At 41.4% G+C, this 17,010-nt stretch overlaps 2 protein-coding genes across 2 annotated transcripts; both read left to right on the top strand.

Moving 5' to 3' along the window:
* Nucleotides 1-691: 691 nt before the first annotated feature.
* Nucleotides 692-3,555, top strand: LOC149401227 (uncharacterized). Its single transcript, XM_089612156.1, has 7 exons — nucleotides 692-749; nucleotides 1,423-1,790; nucleotides 1,869-2,096; nucleotides 2,183-2,537; nucleotides 2,616-2,743; nucleotides 2,838-2,973; nucleotides 3,056-3,555. Exons 2-7 carry the CDS (start codon nucleotides 1,447-1,449, stop codon nucleotides 3,293-3,295), a joined length of 1,431 nt encoding a protein of 476 aa, XP_089468282.1. The 5' UTR covers nucleotides 692-749; nucleotides 1,423-1,446; the 3' UTR covers nucleotides 3,296-3,555.
* Nucleotides 3,556-6,409: 2,854 nt separating this feature from the next.
* Nucleotides 6,410-7,369, top strand: LOC149401226 (putative protein phosphatase 2C 55). Its single transcript, XM_089610625.1, has one exon. It carries the CDS (start codon nucleotides 6,410-6,412, stop codon nucleotides 7,367-7,369), a length of 960 nt encoding a protein of 319 aa, XP_089466751.1.
* The last annotated feature ends 9,641 nt before the right edge of the window (nucleotides 7,370-17,010 follow it).

Genomic DNA, 17,010 nt, shown 5'->3' with positions numbered 1-17,010 from the left:
CAACACCGCCTTCAGATGCTTCACCGGAGATAGCGGCGGAAATGGCCGCTTGAAGAGCCTCCTCGTCGGAGTGGTCGGAGTTTCCGTCGCTGGAGTTCTCGTCGGAGAGGAGGATTTTCGCCGGAAAAGGTAGTGAGCTGGGCTAGGCTGTAGAAACCCCCAAACAGAGACAGTGAAGAAGAAGAAGAAGATGCGTGTTTGGGTGGGGTTTTAATCTGACAGAGTGAAGAAGATGAAGTGAGAATTGGTTTGGATTTTTGGTTTAAATGAATTTTAAGGGTAAAATAGTCTTTACTCATTGGACTAGGTACTACATGTGTCTAATTTTGGGTTTTGGACTATATTTGATAAGTGACATTCATTTAGTATTATTAATGTCAATCTCCCAAAATCTAAAATAAAATAGTATACGTATTTGTCGTAAGAATATAAAACTAATTTCCCGCAAAAACAGAATAAAGTTACAGCTGTATATAAATCTATATTTTTTGCTTGACAACAAGGTAAAGGAGTTGCCATGTTGGGTAACAAATCTGCCAAAGTTATTTATATTAAAATTAAATAAATAAAAGCCACGTCATATTTTGAATAGCAAAACACTCGTCTTTACCACGTGGCTTTCGGCAATTGGATCTGACCTCGTGGCGTAATGACACGTCATACTTACTCAGACGACCTTATTTGTATCTCTGAAAACCGGCGTATACTTCAGAGCTCCATTTTCGACTTCCTCTGAAACAATCATCCTCGTAAGACCTCTCTTTTTTAATTCGATATTTCATATTTCTTTCTCAATTCCAATGTCGTTTCCTTTCGTTCTGCTCGCAGATCTGTTCGATATTCCTATGTTTTCGTTTTTCTCCGGTATATTTCGCGTCTGTATTTATGCATGTCTCATTTTCTCGTTCCTCTTTCGATTCTGTAGCATTCGAATATCTAGAGCTTCCATTCCATCTACCATTTTATGGTTGACAGTGTGAATATTTATGTCTCGCTACTGGACTGAGTTGATCTATGTATATGGTATCTTTCAGTTATAAGTTAGAATAATCAGATTTCATAGTTTTGAATTTGGTGGAAAATTTTGTATTTTGCTTGCCTGTGATCTTTTTTTATTATGCAATACAGATCGATGGGGGAAGAAATGGATGGGGATTCCTATACAATTAATGATACAACAATCTAGGTTGTAATTTTTTTTAGTCTAATTTAAATTGCGGCGAGACAGGTCGATTTAGGTTTTCTGTTATTTCAATTAGTTTCTTTACTTGCCTATTGCACGATCACTTTTCTTTTCCGAATCGAAATGCTCTTTGACTAAATCAATAATTATAAATGGGTAGAGCAGTCATAGTCAGATATTAGTTCGCTTCCATAGTTGTCCTTGTACTGAGTTTACTATATGTTCTTGACTTGATGCAGGTCGTCTTTGATTGAAAAACCAAGATGGGTGGGGGGTTTCGAGTGCTTCACCTGGTCAGGCCGTTTCTGCCGTTCTTGCCGGAGGTTCAGAGTGCTGACCGAAAGGTTCCGTTCAGAGAGAAGGTGATTTACACAGTGATCGCGCTTTTCATCTTCTTGGTTTGCAGTCAGCTTCCTCTGTATGGAATCCACTCCACAACCGGCGCCGATCCCTTCTATTGGATGCGAGTCATCCTCGCTTCAAGCCGTGGAACTGTTATGGAGCTCGGAATCACGCCCATCGTCACCTCTGGGATGGTCATGCAGCTTCTCGCTGGCTCTAAGATCATCGAAGTCGACAACAATGTCCGCGAGGATCGCGCCCTCATGTATGTATTCTCGACCACATTCTTCGCTCTGTTTCTTTACCATTTGGGTTTTGGCTTAACTGCGTGTTTTTCTCTCAGGAATGGAGCGCAAAAGCTGTTGGGTATTCTGATCGCCATTGGAGAGGCTGTTGCCTATGTGGTGTCTGGAATGTATGGTAGTGTTGACCAACTTGGTGTTGGCAATGCTATTCTTATCATCCTTCAGCTCTTTTTTGCTGGGATCATCGTCATGTGTTTGGATGAACTTCTTCAGAAAGGATATGGTCTAGGCTCCGGAATTTCTCTTTTCATAGCAACCAATATCTGGTGAGTCTTAAAGTACATATTTACTTCCAATTGAAGAAGATAGTCGTACGTTGTTACTCATGAAAACTTGTATTGTTGTTTTGCAGCGAAAACATTATCTGGAAAGCTTTCAGCCCCACCACCATTAACAGCGGCCGTGGAGCTGAATTCGAGGGCGCTGTGATTGCTCTTTTCCATCTCCTGATCACACGAACGGACAAGGTCCGAGCGCTGCGAGAGGCGTTTTATCGGCAGAATCTTCCAAACGTGACGAACCTGCTCGCGACAGTTCTTATATTCCTGATTGTGGTCTACTTCCAAGGGTTCCGTGTTGTCCTACCGGTGAGATCGAAGAACGCCCGTGGACAACAGGGATCGTACCCCATCAAGCTCTTCTACACCTCGAACATGCCCATCATTCTCCAGTCCGCACTTGTCTCAAACCTCTACTTCATCTCTCAGGTACATTTACATGTGTTTGCTGATCTTTGCTCATAGTGGTGGTGGGTTTGTTATTCTGATCATCCTTTGCATGTACAGTTGTTGTACAGGAGGTTCGGTGGAAACTTTCTTGTCAATCTTTTGGGAATATGGAAGGAATCCGAATACTCGGGTGGTCAGTTTATCCCAGTCGGTGGTATCGCGTATTATATCACTGCGCCTTCAAGGTAACTAATTTAAAATGTTGTCTTTTGACGTTTCTGAAACCTGCAAAGCCTATATATAATAATGTTCTGAATTCATTATATTGTACTTGTGCAGCTTAGCTGACATGGCAGCCAATCCATTCCATGCCCTGTTCTATCTCATATTCATGTTGTCGGCATGTGCTCTTTTCTCAAAGACATGGATTGAAGTCTCGGGATCATCAGCCAGGGATGTCGCCAAGCAACTCAAGGTACATACCCAACTCTGCTCACAAGTTTGAGTGTGTTTTATAAATGGGCAATAAATAATTATATTTGGTGAAATGAAATCAGGAACAACAAATGGTGATGCCGGGGCATAGGGAGTCAAACTTGCAGAGGGAGCTGAACCGATACATACCGACCGCCGCGGCATTCGGAGGAATGTGCATCGGAGCACTAACTGTTTTGGCAGATTTCATGGGTGCCATCGGATCTGGCACTGGAATCCTTCTTGCAGTCACGATCATCTACCAATACTTTGAGACCTTCGAGAAGGAGAGAGCCACCGAGCTTGGCTTCTTTGGCTTCTGAACTCACAATATATATATATATATATATATATATATATATATATATATATATATCACGGAGATGTAACATCACTAGCCAAAAGCTTTTTTAGGTTCAGAGTTGAAGGTTTTAGAGAGCTTAGTACCTGTAAAATTGTACCCTTTTTATTTCGTTCAATTTAATTTTGACTGAGCGCCCAAATTGGCTTTATAAATACCAGGTGAAAAGTTGGAAGTTTTGAGGACTTGGCCCAATTTTAATTTATTTTCTTTCCCTTCTCATGGCATGGTACATCACTTCATTGAAATTCGCCTTCCGGTTCTCTTGAAAATTAAAGTACTTTCTTGGAATCCAGACATTGACATTCTAATTGATGATACAACATCGTGTATATCCATCGTCCAATAAGGTATGAATTCAACTTTTTGTTGTTTCTAAATTGGGTTTAGAGTAATTTAGTGGTGAAGACCCAAGATATTCAAATTATATCTATTTCAGCAAGAACCTCTTTTAGTGGTAAGTAAGGTTTGCCTCACCGTTCCGTATCGGGATTTCAATTTTGGGGGTAAATCATTTACGAGAGGGGAAACCGAAGAGTATTTAGACAACAAAAAGAAAACCGGTATCGGTAGAAAACCGCTTACCGCAAAGGAAACCGGCAAAAAATATGGGAAACGAAGGGGTATTCAGACAAATTTTTTGAAAAAATAAACATACTTTTTATATTTTGCAAAACTAAACATACTTTTCATAATTTATTATACTTCAAATTCAAACCAAAATAAAGTTCAACATAAAGTTCAAAGTTTTAAAGTTCAAGATAAAGTACCATAAGTAGAATATAAATTTATTACAACACGTACGACAAAATATAAAATACCTTAATTAGTAATTATAGGTGGAGTGTCTCGAGTGTCTCGTCAGTCGTGAATGTCCTTCATGTTAAGGAATTGATGGTCGGGTGACTTGACTTGTTCATGAATGAAGAATCGGTCGACGTCTTTGGCCAACCTCTTCTTGACCCCGGGGTGCGATCTTTTTGGATCAGAGGACCCCGAAGATCCACTGGGACTTTCGCCATTTCTTCGTCAGAGTCCCCTAGACTTTTCCGGAGGTCGTCTCGCAATGACTCACCCAAACTCTCACGTTGTTTCTTCTTTTGAGAGTTATCGTAGAGTAACTCTCGCATTTTCTCATGTACTTCATGAGGAACCTCGTCGCACATCTTCACACTTTTTGTCTTGTCCATGTTCGCCAAGTGGTTCTTCACACAAGTGATTACACCAAAGCCTATGATGTACCCACAGAATTTGCATTTGCTTGCATTCGGTCATCCTTCGATGGGCTCGCAATATTTCTGTGCCGGATCGGATGTCATACTACATCATCATAATCATCAATTCGTCATATTCATTTCAAATCAACATATTCATCATCATAATCATCAATTCATCAACATATTCATCATAATCTTCACCTCAAATCATTCATCATCACAATCACCAATTCATCAGCATATACATGTATTAAATCACAAAATTAAAGAACCCCCAAATCCGAGAAATCCGAGTAACTTACCTCGCGGGTACCTTGGAAAGTTGACAAATTGTGCTTGGGACGACCGGAATCCGATGGGTAGCACGACGAATGTGAAGGAAACTGAGAAATTTGACAAAAAAACTGAGCAGATGTGCTCTTGGACACAAAAGCCGTGAGCCTAGGGTTTCGTCAAAATGGGGAACGGGAAAGCTAGGTTTTCTCGAAAATTAGACCAAGTTACGCTTTTATACAACGAAATCCGGTCCGGTTCGACCGGGTTCCCACCGGTTTTTAGGAACGAAAACGGTTTTGGTCTCTATCTTGTTGGTCCTCGATCTCCGGTTTAACGATTCCTGGTCGATTCCCCCGGAAAGTCGAATCCTTGGTGGTAAGTCACTTGCCACTTTTTAATAGTAAGTCAATATCTTTCTTTATTTAAATAGGTCTCACATATCAACATCATGCAATAACAATTCAACAAACTTTCATTGAGATCATTAATTTTTTTTAGAGTTAATTAGCTCTATGAAGCAAATATTTAAAAGATGAAACAATGAAATAAATAGCCAAGAGATAAAACAATTGTGAGGTTACTTGTTTCAATTCTAGTAAGTCCTTAAAAAGAAGATGCTGGAACACGTTCATATTAAAGATAGTGGTATTTGCATCTTATGTTACAAATTGGCAATCCAATTGCAAATAAGTCATACGCAAAAATTTTAGAAAGTTTTAGCGAAAGATGAAGTGATTTTTAATGAGGTATTGTAAAAATTCAGAAGACATGGAATAACTAATAAAAACATTAAATGATGAGAGATAGTAATTTGAAATTTGCACATATGACACGAATGTAAATATACGTGACACAAATGCAATTTTGACAACTTTGTGATACAAATGCAAAAACCCGACGAATTTGTGACATTGACGCAAATTTCCCTTAAAGATATGCGTATTAATTTACACGGAATAAAAATACATACAACCATAGCTGTTGCATATAAGTTGCTCAATTCCACAAATCTCGCCCATTTTCAATATTTCCACGAATTCCAACTTCTCTAAATATTTGAATCATTCTACCCTCAGAGATTTATTAAGCTAAATCCCGTTGTTTTTAGCTAAGCTTTAAGGAAGCGAATAAATTCATCATCGGATTTTATAGATGATGTGACATTAATAAGTCGTGATTGCTGGAATAAAATGTTTCAGCCGGTATACTTAGCGATTAAGTTCGAATATAGTACTTTCTTCATAGATATTTGAAAATTATATTAAAAAATAATCTTGTAGTTTTGGTGCCAATATATTGCGGTAGTAGTCCATATTCAACCAAAAAAAAAAAAAAATGTATTTGTAGTCTAGAATTCATGCCAAAGAAAGAACACAAAAGGAAAACAATATTGGTTAAAGAAAATAAATTTCCTATTTATTTTAAAAGATACGATTACTCTGTATATACGAGACCATACTCTATATAATACAATACCATATTTGGAGAATATTCCAGAAGGGAAACAAAATATAAAGAAAAACCCGTGATCACCCTAACAAATCTCTGCCCTAACTAATTTTATTAAATAACTCGCCGCGGCGATGACGACGACGAGATGGAGAGTTGATGAAGAAGAAACCGTAAAACTAGAACTAACGAGCGAAAACGACTGCTTCTCTTCACCGCCAAACCCTAACCGCGATGTCGACGAGAGGAAGAAGAAGCTGAAGATGGTGTGTGGTAGCTCGTATCTTCCTAAGATGAACCCCGAAAAGCCCCTGGGAGAGGACGCGCACTTCATCTGCTCCGACGCTCAGACGGTGGGCGTGGCGGACGGCGTCGGAGGGTGGGCCAAGCACGGCATCGATTCCGGCGAGTACGCCCGCGACCTCATGGCCAACGCCTCCCTCGCCGTCGAAGAAGGAGCTTCCCCGGTGGACCCCATGGCGGTCCTTCGCGAGGCGTACCGGAGGACGGCGGAGACGGAGCTCGAGGGATCTTCCACGGCGTGCATGGTGTCGCACTGTGACGGGGTGCTCCGATCGGCGAACGTGGGGGACAGCGGGTTCATGGTATTCCGGGGGAACAGGTTGATATATCGGTCGCAGACTCAGCAGCGGGGATTCAACTGCCCTTTCCAGCTCGGCAACTCCGAAGGCTGCGACCGGCTGGAGAGCGCGGCGGTGGCGGAGATGGCGGTGGAGGCCGGGGACGCGGTGGTGCTGGGCACGGACGGGCTTCTGGACAATGTGTTTGGGAGGGAAGTGGAGGCGATATTATTATTGGCCGCCAGAAAGTGTGCGTGGAAGGAGTGTGAAGCAAAGGCGAAAATTATGGCTTTTGTAATGGCGAAGTTCGCTCAGGTCAGCTCCTTCAACAGAGTCAGAGACACTCCTTTCTCCATTAACGCCAGGAAGGCCGGGAAGTCCCACACAGGTGGCAAGGTTGACGATATCACCGTCATAGTGTGTCTCATCGTAGAACAAGACGCTCATGACAATTGTGGTGGTGTTGAAGAGTATCAGCTTTCGGAGTTGGCTGCAGCCTTACACTTGAATTGAAGTCAATGACTTTTTGTTTATTATTTTAATCAAGTCAGTTTTTGTTAAATATGTTGCATAAAACAAAATAGTGGGTATGCAATGCGAATGTGTCGAAAATTGGGTTTTGTATTTGTATTTTTGAGCAAATACACTCCCAAGCCAATTTGAAAAGTACAACTTTTTTTTTTTCTTTTCTCCATGAAGTAAATTTAAGCCAAGTTTTTATGTAGTTTTAGTCACAATTTTGTTAAATGTATTGTCTCTATTTTATTTGAAGGTTTTGGTAGCTTTTATCCATCTGCGAGGCTACTTGTTCTAGGATTTTCTAATATGGGTTTAGGACTTGACGGAGACGTATGCACACATCAAACCGACATAGGCGGAAGAAGGTGGCTTCATGAATGGGCGTTTAGCCGAATGCAACTGATCTTTTCATGACTCTAAAAGAGAGGAAAATCAGCAGGCAGTTCCGTTGATTGAATTGGATACATAGGTTCGATTCCATGACGTCCAATAGGGTTTCCAGTTTGAAAAGGTTGTCCGAGATGCCGGTAACTACATTGGCGAATTCATTGAGTCGTCCTACAAGGTCAACTTAATTCACTCGAGCTTAGTGTGAGTTTTGACGAGTTAGAATAAGACTCGACATTGCTAACTCACTCAAATCTAGGTGAAAATTAGGAAACAATGTGTGGCGAGTTCTTTTGGATAAGTTTTAAAAAGAAGCAATTGCAATATTCATACCTAATATTTTCGTGAACTTTAGGCGGAAGAACACGTGGATAGCTCAAATTTAAGAAAAATAAAATATGATCTCTAAAATAAAAAATAGAAAATAATGACGGCATAAATATCTAAAATTTACGTGTTTATATAAATAACCTATGTTTTAAAGTCGATGGCACAAATAGGCGTGTAGGGACTCAGGCTCGGCTCAACCCTTAGGAAAACAAAGCGACTAGCGAGTGCTTTAGGCCCACCAATAAAAAAAGCCCAATTGTGTATACCCACGACTTAATTTCTTGGGAAATTGCTCTAAATAGGAGTAAAAAAAAGGGTTTTTACTTTTTTGGACTTTTTTGAAATTTTTTCAAAAAAGTCACAAATAGGACTTCGTAATTAATTTGGATTTATGTAATTACCCTTTTACCCACGTGAACATTAAAATTTAAATAAGAAATCACAAGCCAAAGCCGGATTTTTGGCTGAAAAATGGGCCCACTTATTAAGCCCGCCCAATTCAATTTCTCACTTACCTTGCCTCCACGTCACATTCCTTTTCATTTCTTCACTTACCGAGATAGTTTAACCAGAAGAGAGAGAGAGAGAGAGAGAGAGAGAGAGAGAGAGAGAGAGAGAGAGAGAGAGAGAGAGAGAGAGAGAGAGAGAGAGAGAGAGAGAGAGAGAGAGAGAGAGAGAGAGAGAGAGAGAGAGCGAGGGAAAAAAAAACCGTCCTACTTCCCTTAACCAACATTCCAAAAACCGTCTCGATTCCATTCTTCGCACAAGAAATGAAGACAAAGAATAGTTTGCCGAGCAAACGCCCCCCAAAATTTCCAAAACCTAACCCTAAAAAGATGAGTCTTCCTCAATCGTCGGCTGAAACTCCACCTCCTGTGACCCATGCATCCCCGCGTCGGAGTCCGCGCGTGGCTTTTACCCCGGAGCCACCAACGGAAAACTCCCCGGCGAAGAAATGGAAGAAGGTTCTTGCGCCGCCGAAGAAGAAGAGGAAAGTGGTTGTTGAGTCGCCTTCAAATGCTGAGTCATCTGTCCCTTCTACATCCGAGAGACCTCACAAGGTGAGATTTTTTTTACTTGCGATTCGTGATTTCAGTTTTTTGGTTCCTTAATTTTTTATTTCGTGACAAAAATGCAAACTTTTGGGTTTGCATGTTAATTTTGTGTTGATGAAACTGTTAGTTTGATGTTATTAGGGATTCTGTGTGGATTTTGTGTTGATTCTCTGTGGATTTTGTGTTGATTCATGGTTTGCATGTTTATTGTGTGTTTGAACTTTGATTTTGTGTTGATTCGTGGTTTGCATGTTTATTGTCTCATGTTAGTTTGACAAAAGTGTTCATTTTTTTTTATGTTATTGGGGATTCTGTGTGTATTTTGTAATAAAATTAGATTTTTCTAGGCTTGCTCATATTAGATGTAGGTTCTGTGAATTGTTTTGTGTCAAACGTTTCTGGGTATCGTGATAATTGTGTCATGAAATTTCTAGGTTTACTACAACAAATACAACAATTACCGACGATTTTTTTCGTCGGTAATAACCCATTAATCGTCGCTAAATATATTTAGCGACGATTTCAGCGACGATAATAATCGTCGTTAAATGTCCGTGCCTAAATATATTTACTGACGATTTAGTCGTCGCTAATTATTTACCGACGAGATTAGCGACGATAATTTCGTCCCTATATGTTGTAACGAAAAGTTTTTTTAATTTTGTAAAAGATATTTACCGACGATTTTTTCGTCGCTAATTTGCGCGGGAAATTTTCCTGCACGAATTAGCGACGGAAAAATCGTCAGTAATAACTTTAATTTTTTAATAATTAGCGACGACTTTGTCGTCGCTAATTGTATTTTTTTTTTCTGAAATTATTAATTTTTTTCGTCGTTAATTATTAATTTTTTATGGTTTTTTTGTTTATGAAATTCTAAAATGAAAAATCAAATAAAAACCAAATTATATTATCCAAATCAACTTATATATAAAATCCGGTTACGTTTTCGGTTATCGAGAAATATGTAAATAATAATCTATTATACACAAAATATCTAATAAAACACTAGTCGCGACGTTTGCTTTGTCGTCCCGCCGCTCGTTTTCCCCCTCCTCGACGTGAAACGCTCTTCTGTTGGCGCTGAAACTCTGCAAGCTGCGGCGGGACAACGAGCTGATCAGTAGACTGACTTGGACCGCCGGGCGTCGTCTGCTGGCTAGCGTCGGGAGTCCTCTGCTGGCCGCCCGTCGGAGTGTGGACGCCGGGCGTCGGAGTCTGCTGGCTGTGGGATGATGGAGCCTGCTGCGAACTCTGCAGAAATTGGGGCATAAACGAGCTAAGGTTGAGGCCGGGCACCTGACTCTGTATTGCCTCGGCGAATGAGGTGAGGGTCGATGTGAACACCTCATGCGAGATATATCATGATTGCGACGTCCCAGCCTCCGAACCGTAGACTTCGGCGACTTCAGCCGCCATTCGTGCTCCCTGTGGCACCAAACGTCCGACGCCGGTCAAGTGATCAGTCCGCGAACCCATAATATCGCGGATCGCCTGCTGCTCTAGGACGGAAATATCAACGTCCGCTCCTTGTTGCTCAGCCTCTGCTTGCAACATGTTGAACCTATCGACCAGTCGATCCTGATACAATTAACTAGTTAGTATATATTAATCGAAAAATAAGACAATAAATGTAAACTTACATAACGTGCGGAGGCTTCAGGAGTCAGCCATTCGGACTTGTCGGACTAATGTTGGCGCTTGTAGTTCGCAAACAAGCTCTCGAAAGCACCTGTCTCGGCGCTCTTCTGCATGTAAACAAAATTTCAAGTGTTAGATAGTTTTAACGATTTGATGTATCATATAAACATAAAACTTACGTTCTTCATGCGGTGGGTCAAGAATCCAATCGTCCTCTGGCGACTCTTCGTCATCTTCTTCGCGCGATTCACCTTGTTCTTCGCTTGTATGGCCTGTAATATAAGTAAACGTACACGTAAATAACAAATCGTATAATAAAAGGGTAAACACATATTTAACGTAAATGATTTGTTTACCTTAAACTCATCACTCGTATATCGTTGTATAAGCGTCTCTCATTCGGTGTCGAGCTTAACAGTCATCGGTTTCATCGACCGCCCCACCTGTACGATGCTCTTGCAGTCGATGTCGAACCATGACCGCAAGGTATGCCTCCAATCGTGAAGACGAGTCTTCGCGTCTCGAATGATTGCCGCATCGACAATTGCCTTCTTCTTCCCGGTTGCGTCACCATCGACTCGAATGTCGTACTTGTCTCGAATCGCTGCTCGGATCTCGGCCTCCTTCACCGGCCCCACGTTTGCATTCGTCCACCTTGGGACCGTAGGCGAGATCTTGTCTCGGACGACCAACCCGAGCGTGTTCGCGAACGTCGCGAGATCCGGATCCATCTCTCGCTCTGGCTGCAAGAACGACTAAAACTCCTCGTTATATATAACGACTTCCTTCACCCCGGGACGCCGTGCACGCTCAGATCGAATCCTGAGCATCGGCCCACGCACGGCCGGTTCGATATCCTCGTCTTCTTCTTCGACGCAATCGCGTACGGGCGCCGACTCGCAATAATTCGGGAGACGGGCTAAGTAGTCATCCCCGCCTCCGCTGCCTCCAGCTCATGTAGCCGTAGCCATCTGAAATTCAAAACAAACTTTATTTAGTTATGCATTCGTAATAATTTAAATAAGTTAATTTAGTAAGTAAACGTTATATACTATCAATCATCGTCGTATGACAAATCATCTTCTTCCTTCAAATCTTTGTCCTCAGTTTCTTCGTCATCGATAAACTCTTCTTCTTCAATATTTTCCAAGTTCAGTCCTTCGTTGCTCACGGGCTCTGGTATCGCAGACTGATGACGCGTCGATAGTGAATCTAAATATGACGGTTCTACCGACAATTGAACTGAAGATGAAGATTGACCGAGAATGAGGTCAATCTCAGGAAGATCCCACACATTTCGATGATTACACTCTTTCGACGATTCGCCAATCAGTACCATTCAAGTTATCTTCCAAGTAGAAAACTTGTTTCGCCTGAGTTGCTAAAATAAATGGCTCGTCTTTGTACCATTCTTTTGCCACATACACCTTTGTCAAGTTGTTGTCGTTGCATGTCCTTTTCCTCGGATCTTGGTCACCAAACCAACGACATTGATATAAGACGACACGACAATCGTTCTGATAAGTCAAGACAATGACGTTTTCTACTTGACCGTAGAAGTCGTGACCTCCTTCACTTGGTACACATACCCCGCTATTCTGAGTCGTTCTTCTGCTATCACGTTGACGGGAGATAAATTTAACTCCGTTCACTACACAAGACGGATACGTCTGTGGTGCGAAATGTGGTCCCAATGCCAATGCGTATAATTCGGAGGATACGGGTAATCCGTCTTGGCTCATGCGAAATACCTACATATCCATTAACGAGTCGGTTAGTGTCGAAGCGAGTTTAATCAAATTCTTTAAGTTAGTCAAATACCTTTTCCCAAAACCATTTTGGGAACTCAAGTCGATGCGCTTCTTCAACATCTGGCCGACCTTCTAATTCCATGAGATCTATGTGTTCACTGAAACAAAATTCATGTTCATTTAATACATCATTTAGTATAAATAATTGAAGTTCATTTATTTCATTCATTTACCTCATGAAATCGTCAATTTCGGGACAATTTCGTAAAATGTACCACTCAGCGAGCAATCGTATATTCTCATCTAAGCGTATCGTGGTCATCTTCCCGTAAGGCCGACAACTTGATGACTGAAACACCGATAACTCCCGTTCGTCACCTTCGAAGTTAGACGCGACGTCTGTTCGTTGGGGTATGTTGAAACGATTCTCAACGCCTTCTAGATACCTTGAGCAAAATTTCAATGCTTCGTCTACAACATAGGCTTCGGCAATTGAACCCTCTGGTCTAGCTCGATTACGCACAAAGTTCTTGAGCGTTCCAAGGTATCTCTCAAATGGATACATCCACCGCATATGAACTGGACCTCCGTTAATTGCCTCCTCCGGTAGATGCATTACTAAATGAACCATGATTGTGAAGAAATCAGGCGGGAAAATTCGTTCCAACTTACACAATATAAGCTTCACATCCTCCTGCGCCTTTTCGATGTCTGAAATTACCAGCGTTCGTGAGCAAATAAGTCTGAAGAAGTTGCAGAGCTCTATTATGGCATCTCGAATGGTTCGATCCAGAAAAGGACGAATAACAGGAGCCAATAGGCGCTGCGTAATCACGTGACAATCGTGAGACTTCAAACCTGTCAACCTCCCGTCCGCGGTAACATTCTTCTTCAAATTCCCCGCAAAACCATCGGGAAATCTGACAGATCTCAAGAACTCAGTAAACCGCTTCCGTTCTGAAGGTTTCAGAGTGTATGACGAAGGCGGTTTCATCCATCTATCTCCTTCTTGGTACAAATGAAGCTCGTGCCTTATGTTCCAGTCCGCCAGAGTCAACCGCGCCTTATCTGTGTCTTTTGTCTTCCCCTCGATGTTCAGCAAGGTACCCAGAAGATTGTCGCATACATTCTTTTCTATATGCATTACATCGAGGTTATGCTCCAGCGTAAGACTCGACCAATACGGCAACTCGAAGAAAATACTTTTCTTTGTCCAATTCAGCTCACACGCATCGCGCTTTCGTTTCTTCCCGCCGAAGTCAGGGTGCTTCCCCGGGGTTGCATCTCCCACTAATCGCAATTGTCGAAGTATGTCGCTCGCTGATTTTCTCACTGGTGGTGGTCGTTTCTCATTTCGTACCTTGTACAATTTGCTCTTCCTCATCGGGTGTAACAACGGCAAGAATCGACGATGATCGCAGTAAACAATCTTGTTTCAAGCCTTGAAAGACGGTGTGTCGTTGTTACACGTCGGACAAGTAAGGTACCCTTGACCACTCCATCCCGACAAACTGCTTCTTGCTAAAAAATCATTCACCGTCCATAGCAATACGGAAAACAACCTGAATAGCTCACCGGTGGAACCATCTCTCAACACAACACCGGTTTCCCACAACTCCTTCAGCTCATCAATCAGCGGTTGTAAGAAAACGTCCATGTCTTTTCCCGGCGCACTACGGCCTGGTATAAGCAATGTTAACATCAAGTACGATGTTTTCATGCACAATCACGGCGGTAAGTTATACGCAGTCAAGACTACCGGCCACATACCGATAAACTCATGCACCAAATGGGTTGAAACCATCGGCGGCAAGTCCAAACCGGACGTTCCTCGGTTCTGCCGCAAACATGGGATATTTTCAGTTGATATCCTTCCACGTTGCTCCGTCTGCAGGATGTCGCAGTACACCATCCTCCTTAATGCGTTCATTCTTGTGCCACTGCATCTCTAGAGCTGTGTGCCGACTCGCGTACAATCGTTTAAGCCGATCTTTCAGTGGAAAGTAGCGCAACACCTTATGCGCTACGTTTTTTCCACCGTCATTCTTCAGCCACCGGCTCTCATTACAAATTGGACACTCGTCTAGATTGGCGTTATCCTTCCAAAACAACGCGCAATCGTGTTTGCAGACGTGAATCGACTCGTAACCCATACCAAATCGACGCAATTTCGCCTTTGCTTCATAGTGTGACTCTGGAATCGTGTTGCCGATCGGATGAGACTTTTTCAGTACTTTCAGTAGCTGATCAAACGACTTATTCGTCCACTTGTTCATCACTTTCAAATGCATCAACGTGACAACAAAAGAGAGTGACGAAGACTCCGTACAACCCGGCCATAATTCTGTGTTCCGGTCGTTGAAAAGGTCATCGAACTGTCCACTCTGGTATTCTGCATTCGGGTCAATACTGTCATCGTCACCGTCTACGTCGTTGTGATCTAAGATATCGTGTACAACATCAAACATCCCACCTCCTCTTCTGTAATCCGTCTGATACTGCATTACGTCATCTTCTTCCTCCCCGTGAAAGGTCCACCTCGTGTAATTCCTCTTAAATCCTCTGATAAAGAGATGATTCTCTATATCAGAAATTTTTTGCATCAACACGTTGTTACACGTCTTGCATGGACACTTAACTCGCCCTTCAATGTTTATGTGTTCTCGGGCCATTGTCATGAACTCTGTCATGCCAGCCGCAAACTCAACGCTTAAACGTTGGTCCTCGATTATCCAATTCCTATTTGGATAACTCATTTTACCTATAGATTAAACATTTCAAAATTTAGTAGTTTTCGGATTTTATTTTATAATTTCACGATCCTACCGAAATTTCAGCAGAACCTCCCCTATAAACTTAACAACCCGGCATCAAGCTTTTAACTTTAAAACCTGCATAAAAACATCCTAAAACTAACAATAAATCGAACCTCAGTGGTTCGATTATTAAAATACATAATCCATAACCAACTAATTAAATTCACATTGTTATTCATTTTTAAATCCGTAACCAACTAATTAATTTCACATTTTATTCATTTCTAAATCCATAACCAACTAATTAATTTCATATTTTTATTCATTTTTACATCCATAACCACCTAATTAATTTATTCATTTGTAACAAAAATTAAATACAATTTCAAATAATCTTAACAAAATTACATTTCTTAATTTAATAATCTCTAATTTACTAATCCAAACAAAATTTCATTTCATAATATAAATATTTATATATCTAATCCTAATTTATATTTAGAGTATATATATAAAAATAATAATTATACTTATACATAATTTAAACATTTATGTAAATATTAATATTTATATATATATATATATATATATATATATATATATATACATACCTGTATATATCTGGAGGATTTCGGCGTCGTCGGTGGAACGGCGGACTTCGGCGTCGTCGGCGGAACAGCGGAGGATGGCGGCAAGACTCGGGTGACCTGCAAATGGGGAGAGAGAGGCGTGAGGACCGTAGGAGAGAGAGAGAGAACAGAAAAGGGAGAGAGAGAGCAGTGGAAGGGAGAGACAAACTTACAGACGTGAGGAGAGAGAAAGCCGGCGGAGGACGGCGCAGCTTCAGACGCGCGGCCGGAGAGAGACAACCGTGAGGAGAGAGAGAGGCCGGTTAGGAGAGAGAGAGACGTGAGGAGAGGATCGGCAGAGGACAGCGGCGACGGAGGATAGCGGCGGAGGTCAGCGGAGGCGGAGGATAGCGGCGGCGGAGGACAACGGTGGTGGAGGACGGCGGAAGGGATAAAATCAATTTTTAATTTGGGATTTAGGTCTGAAATGGGGGAGAACTAAAATGGGGGAAGCTGAACGCGCGATCTGGTTTTAAAGACATTTACCGACGAATTTTTTGTCGCTAAATGTTTAAATTTCGTACCTAAATGAACTTAGCTTTTCAGTTCATAATCAGGCATTTAGCGACGACAATATCGTCGCTAATAGTTTTTATACATTTAGCGACGATAATATCGTCGCTAAATCATTTTGTTTTGATTAAATTGGAGGGATTTTTCCCTCTTTAGAAGTCGTTAAAATTCGAAATTAATTCGAAATCATTTAGCGACGATTATATCGTCGCTAATTGTATAGCGGCGATTCGAAATCATTTAGCGACGATTATATCGTCGCTAACTGATTTAGTTTTAATTAAATTGGAGGGATTTTTCCCTCTTTAAAATTCGAAATAAATTCTAAATTTTTAGCGACGATAATATCGTCGCTAAATATTTTCCCGCGAGCTTAGCGACGACAAAAAATAATTAGCGACGAAATTATCGTCGCTACTTATCTTTGCCGCCAAAGTTTAAGAGTTTTCGCACCAACTTATTAGCGACGATATGATCGTCGCTAAACGCATTATTAGCGACGATTTAATCGTCGGTAATAGGTTCGTAGCTAAATGTCATATTTGTTGTAGTGGTTTTGTGATAATTGTGTCA

This window comes from Urtica dioica, chromosome 4 (assembly GCF_054948205.1).
Source record: "Urtica dioica subsp. dioica isolate 48M chromosome 4, U.dioica_male_clone48M_v1_H2, whole genome shotgun sequence".
Lineage (NCBI taxonomy): Eukaryota > Viridiplantae > Streptophyta > Magnoliopsida > Rosales > Urticaceae > Urtica > Urtica dioica.
The sequence above is the reverse complement of the archived record's forward strand: the minus strand, read 5'-3'. Positions and strand labels throughout refer to the sequence as shown.

Excerpts from the sequence above, each read along its gene's own strand:
- LOC149401226 (XM_089610625.1), top strand. The coding sequence starts at position 6,410 with ATGACGACGACGAGATGGAGAGTTGATGAAGAAGAAACCGTAAAACTA.
- LOC149401227 (XM_089612156.1), top strand. The coding sequence starts at position 1,447 with ATGGGTGGGGGGTTTCGAGTGCTTCACCTGGTCAGGCCGTTTCTGCCG. Across the intron at positions 2,538-2,615 it reads ACCTCTACTTCATCTCTCAG|TTGTTGTACAGGAGGTTCGG; the intron begins GTACATTTACAT and ends TTGCATGTACAG. Across the intron at positions 2,744-2,837 it reads TATATCACTGCGCCTTCAAG|CTTAGCTGACATGGCAGCCA; the intron begins GTAACTAATTTA and ends GTACTTGTGCAG.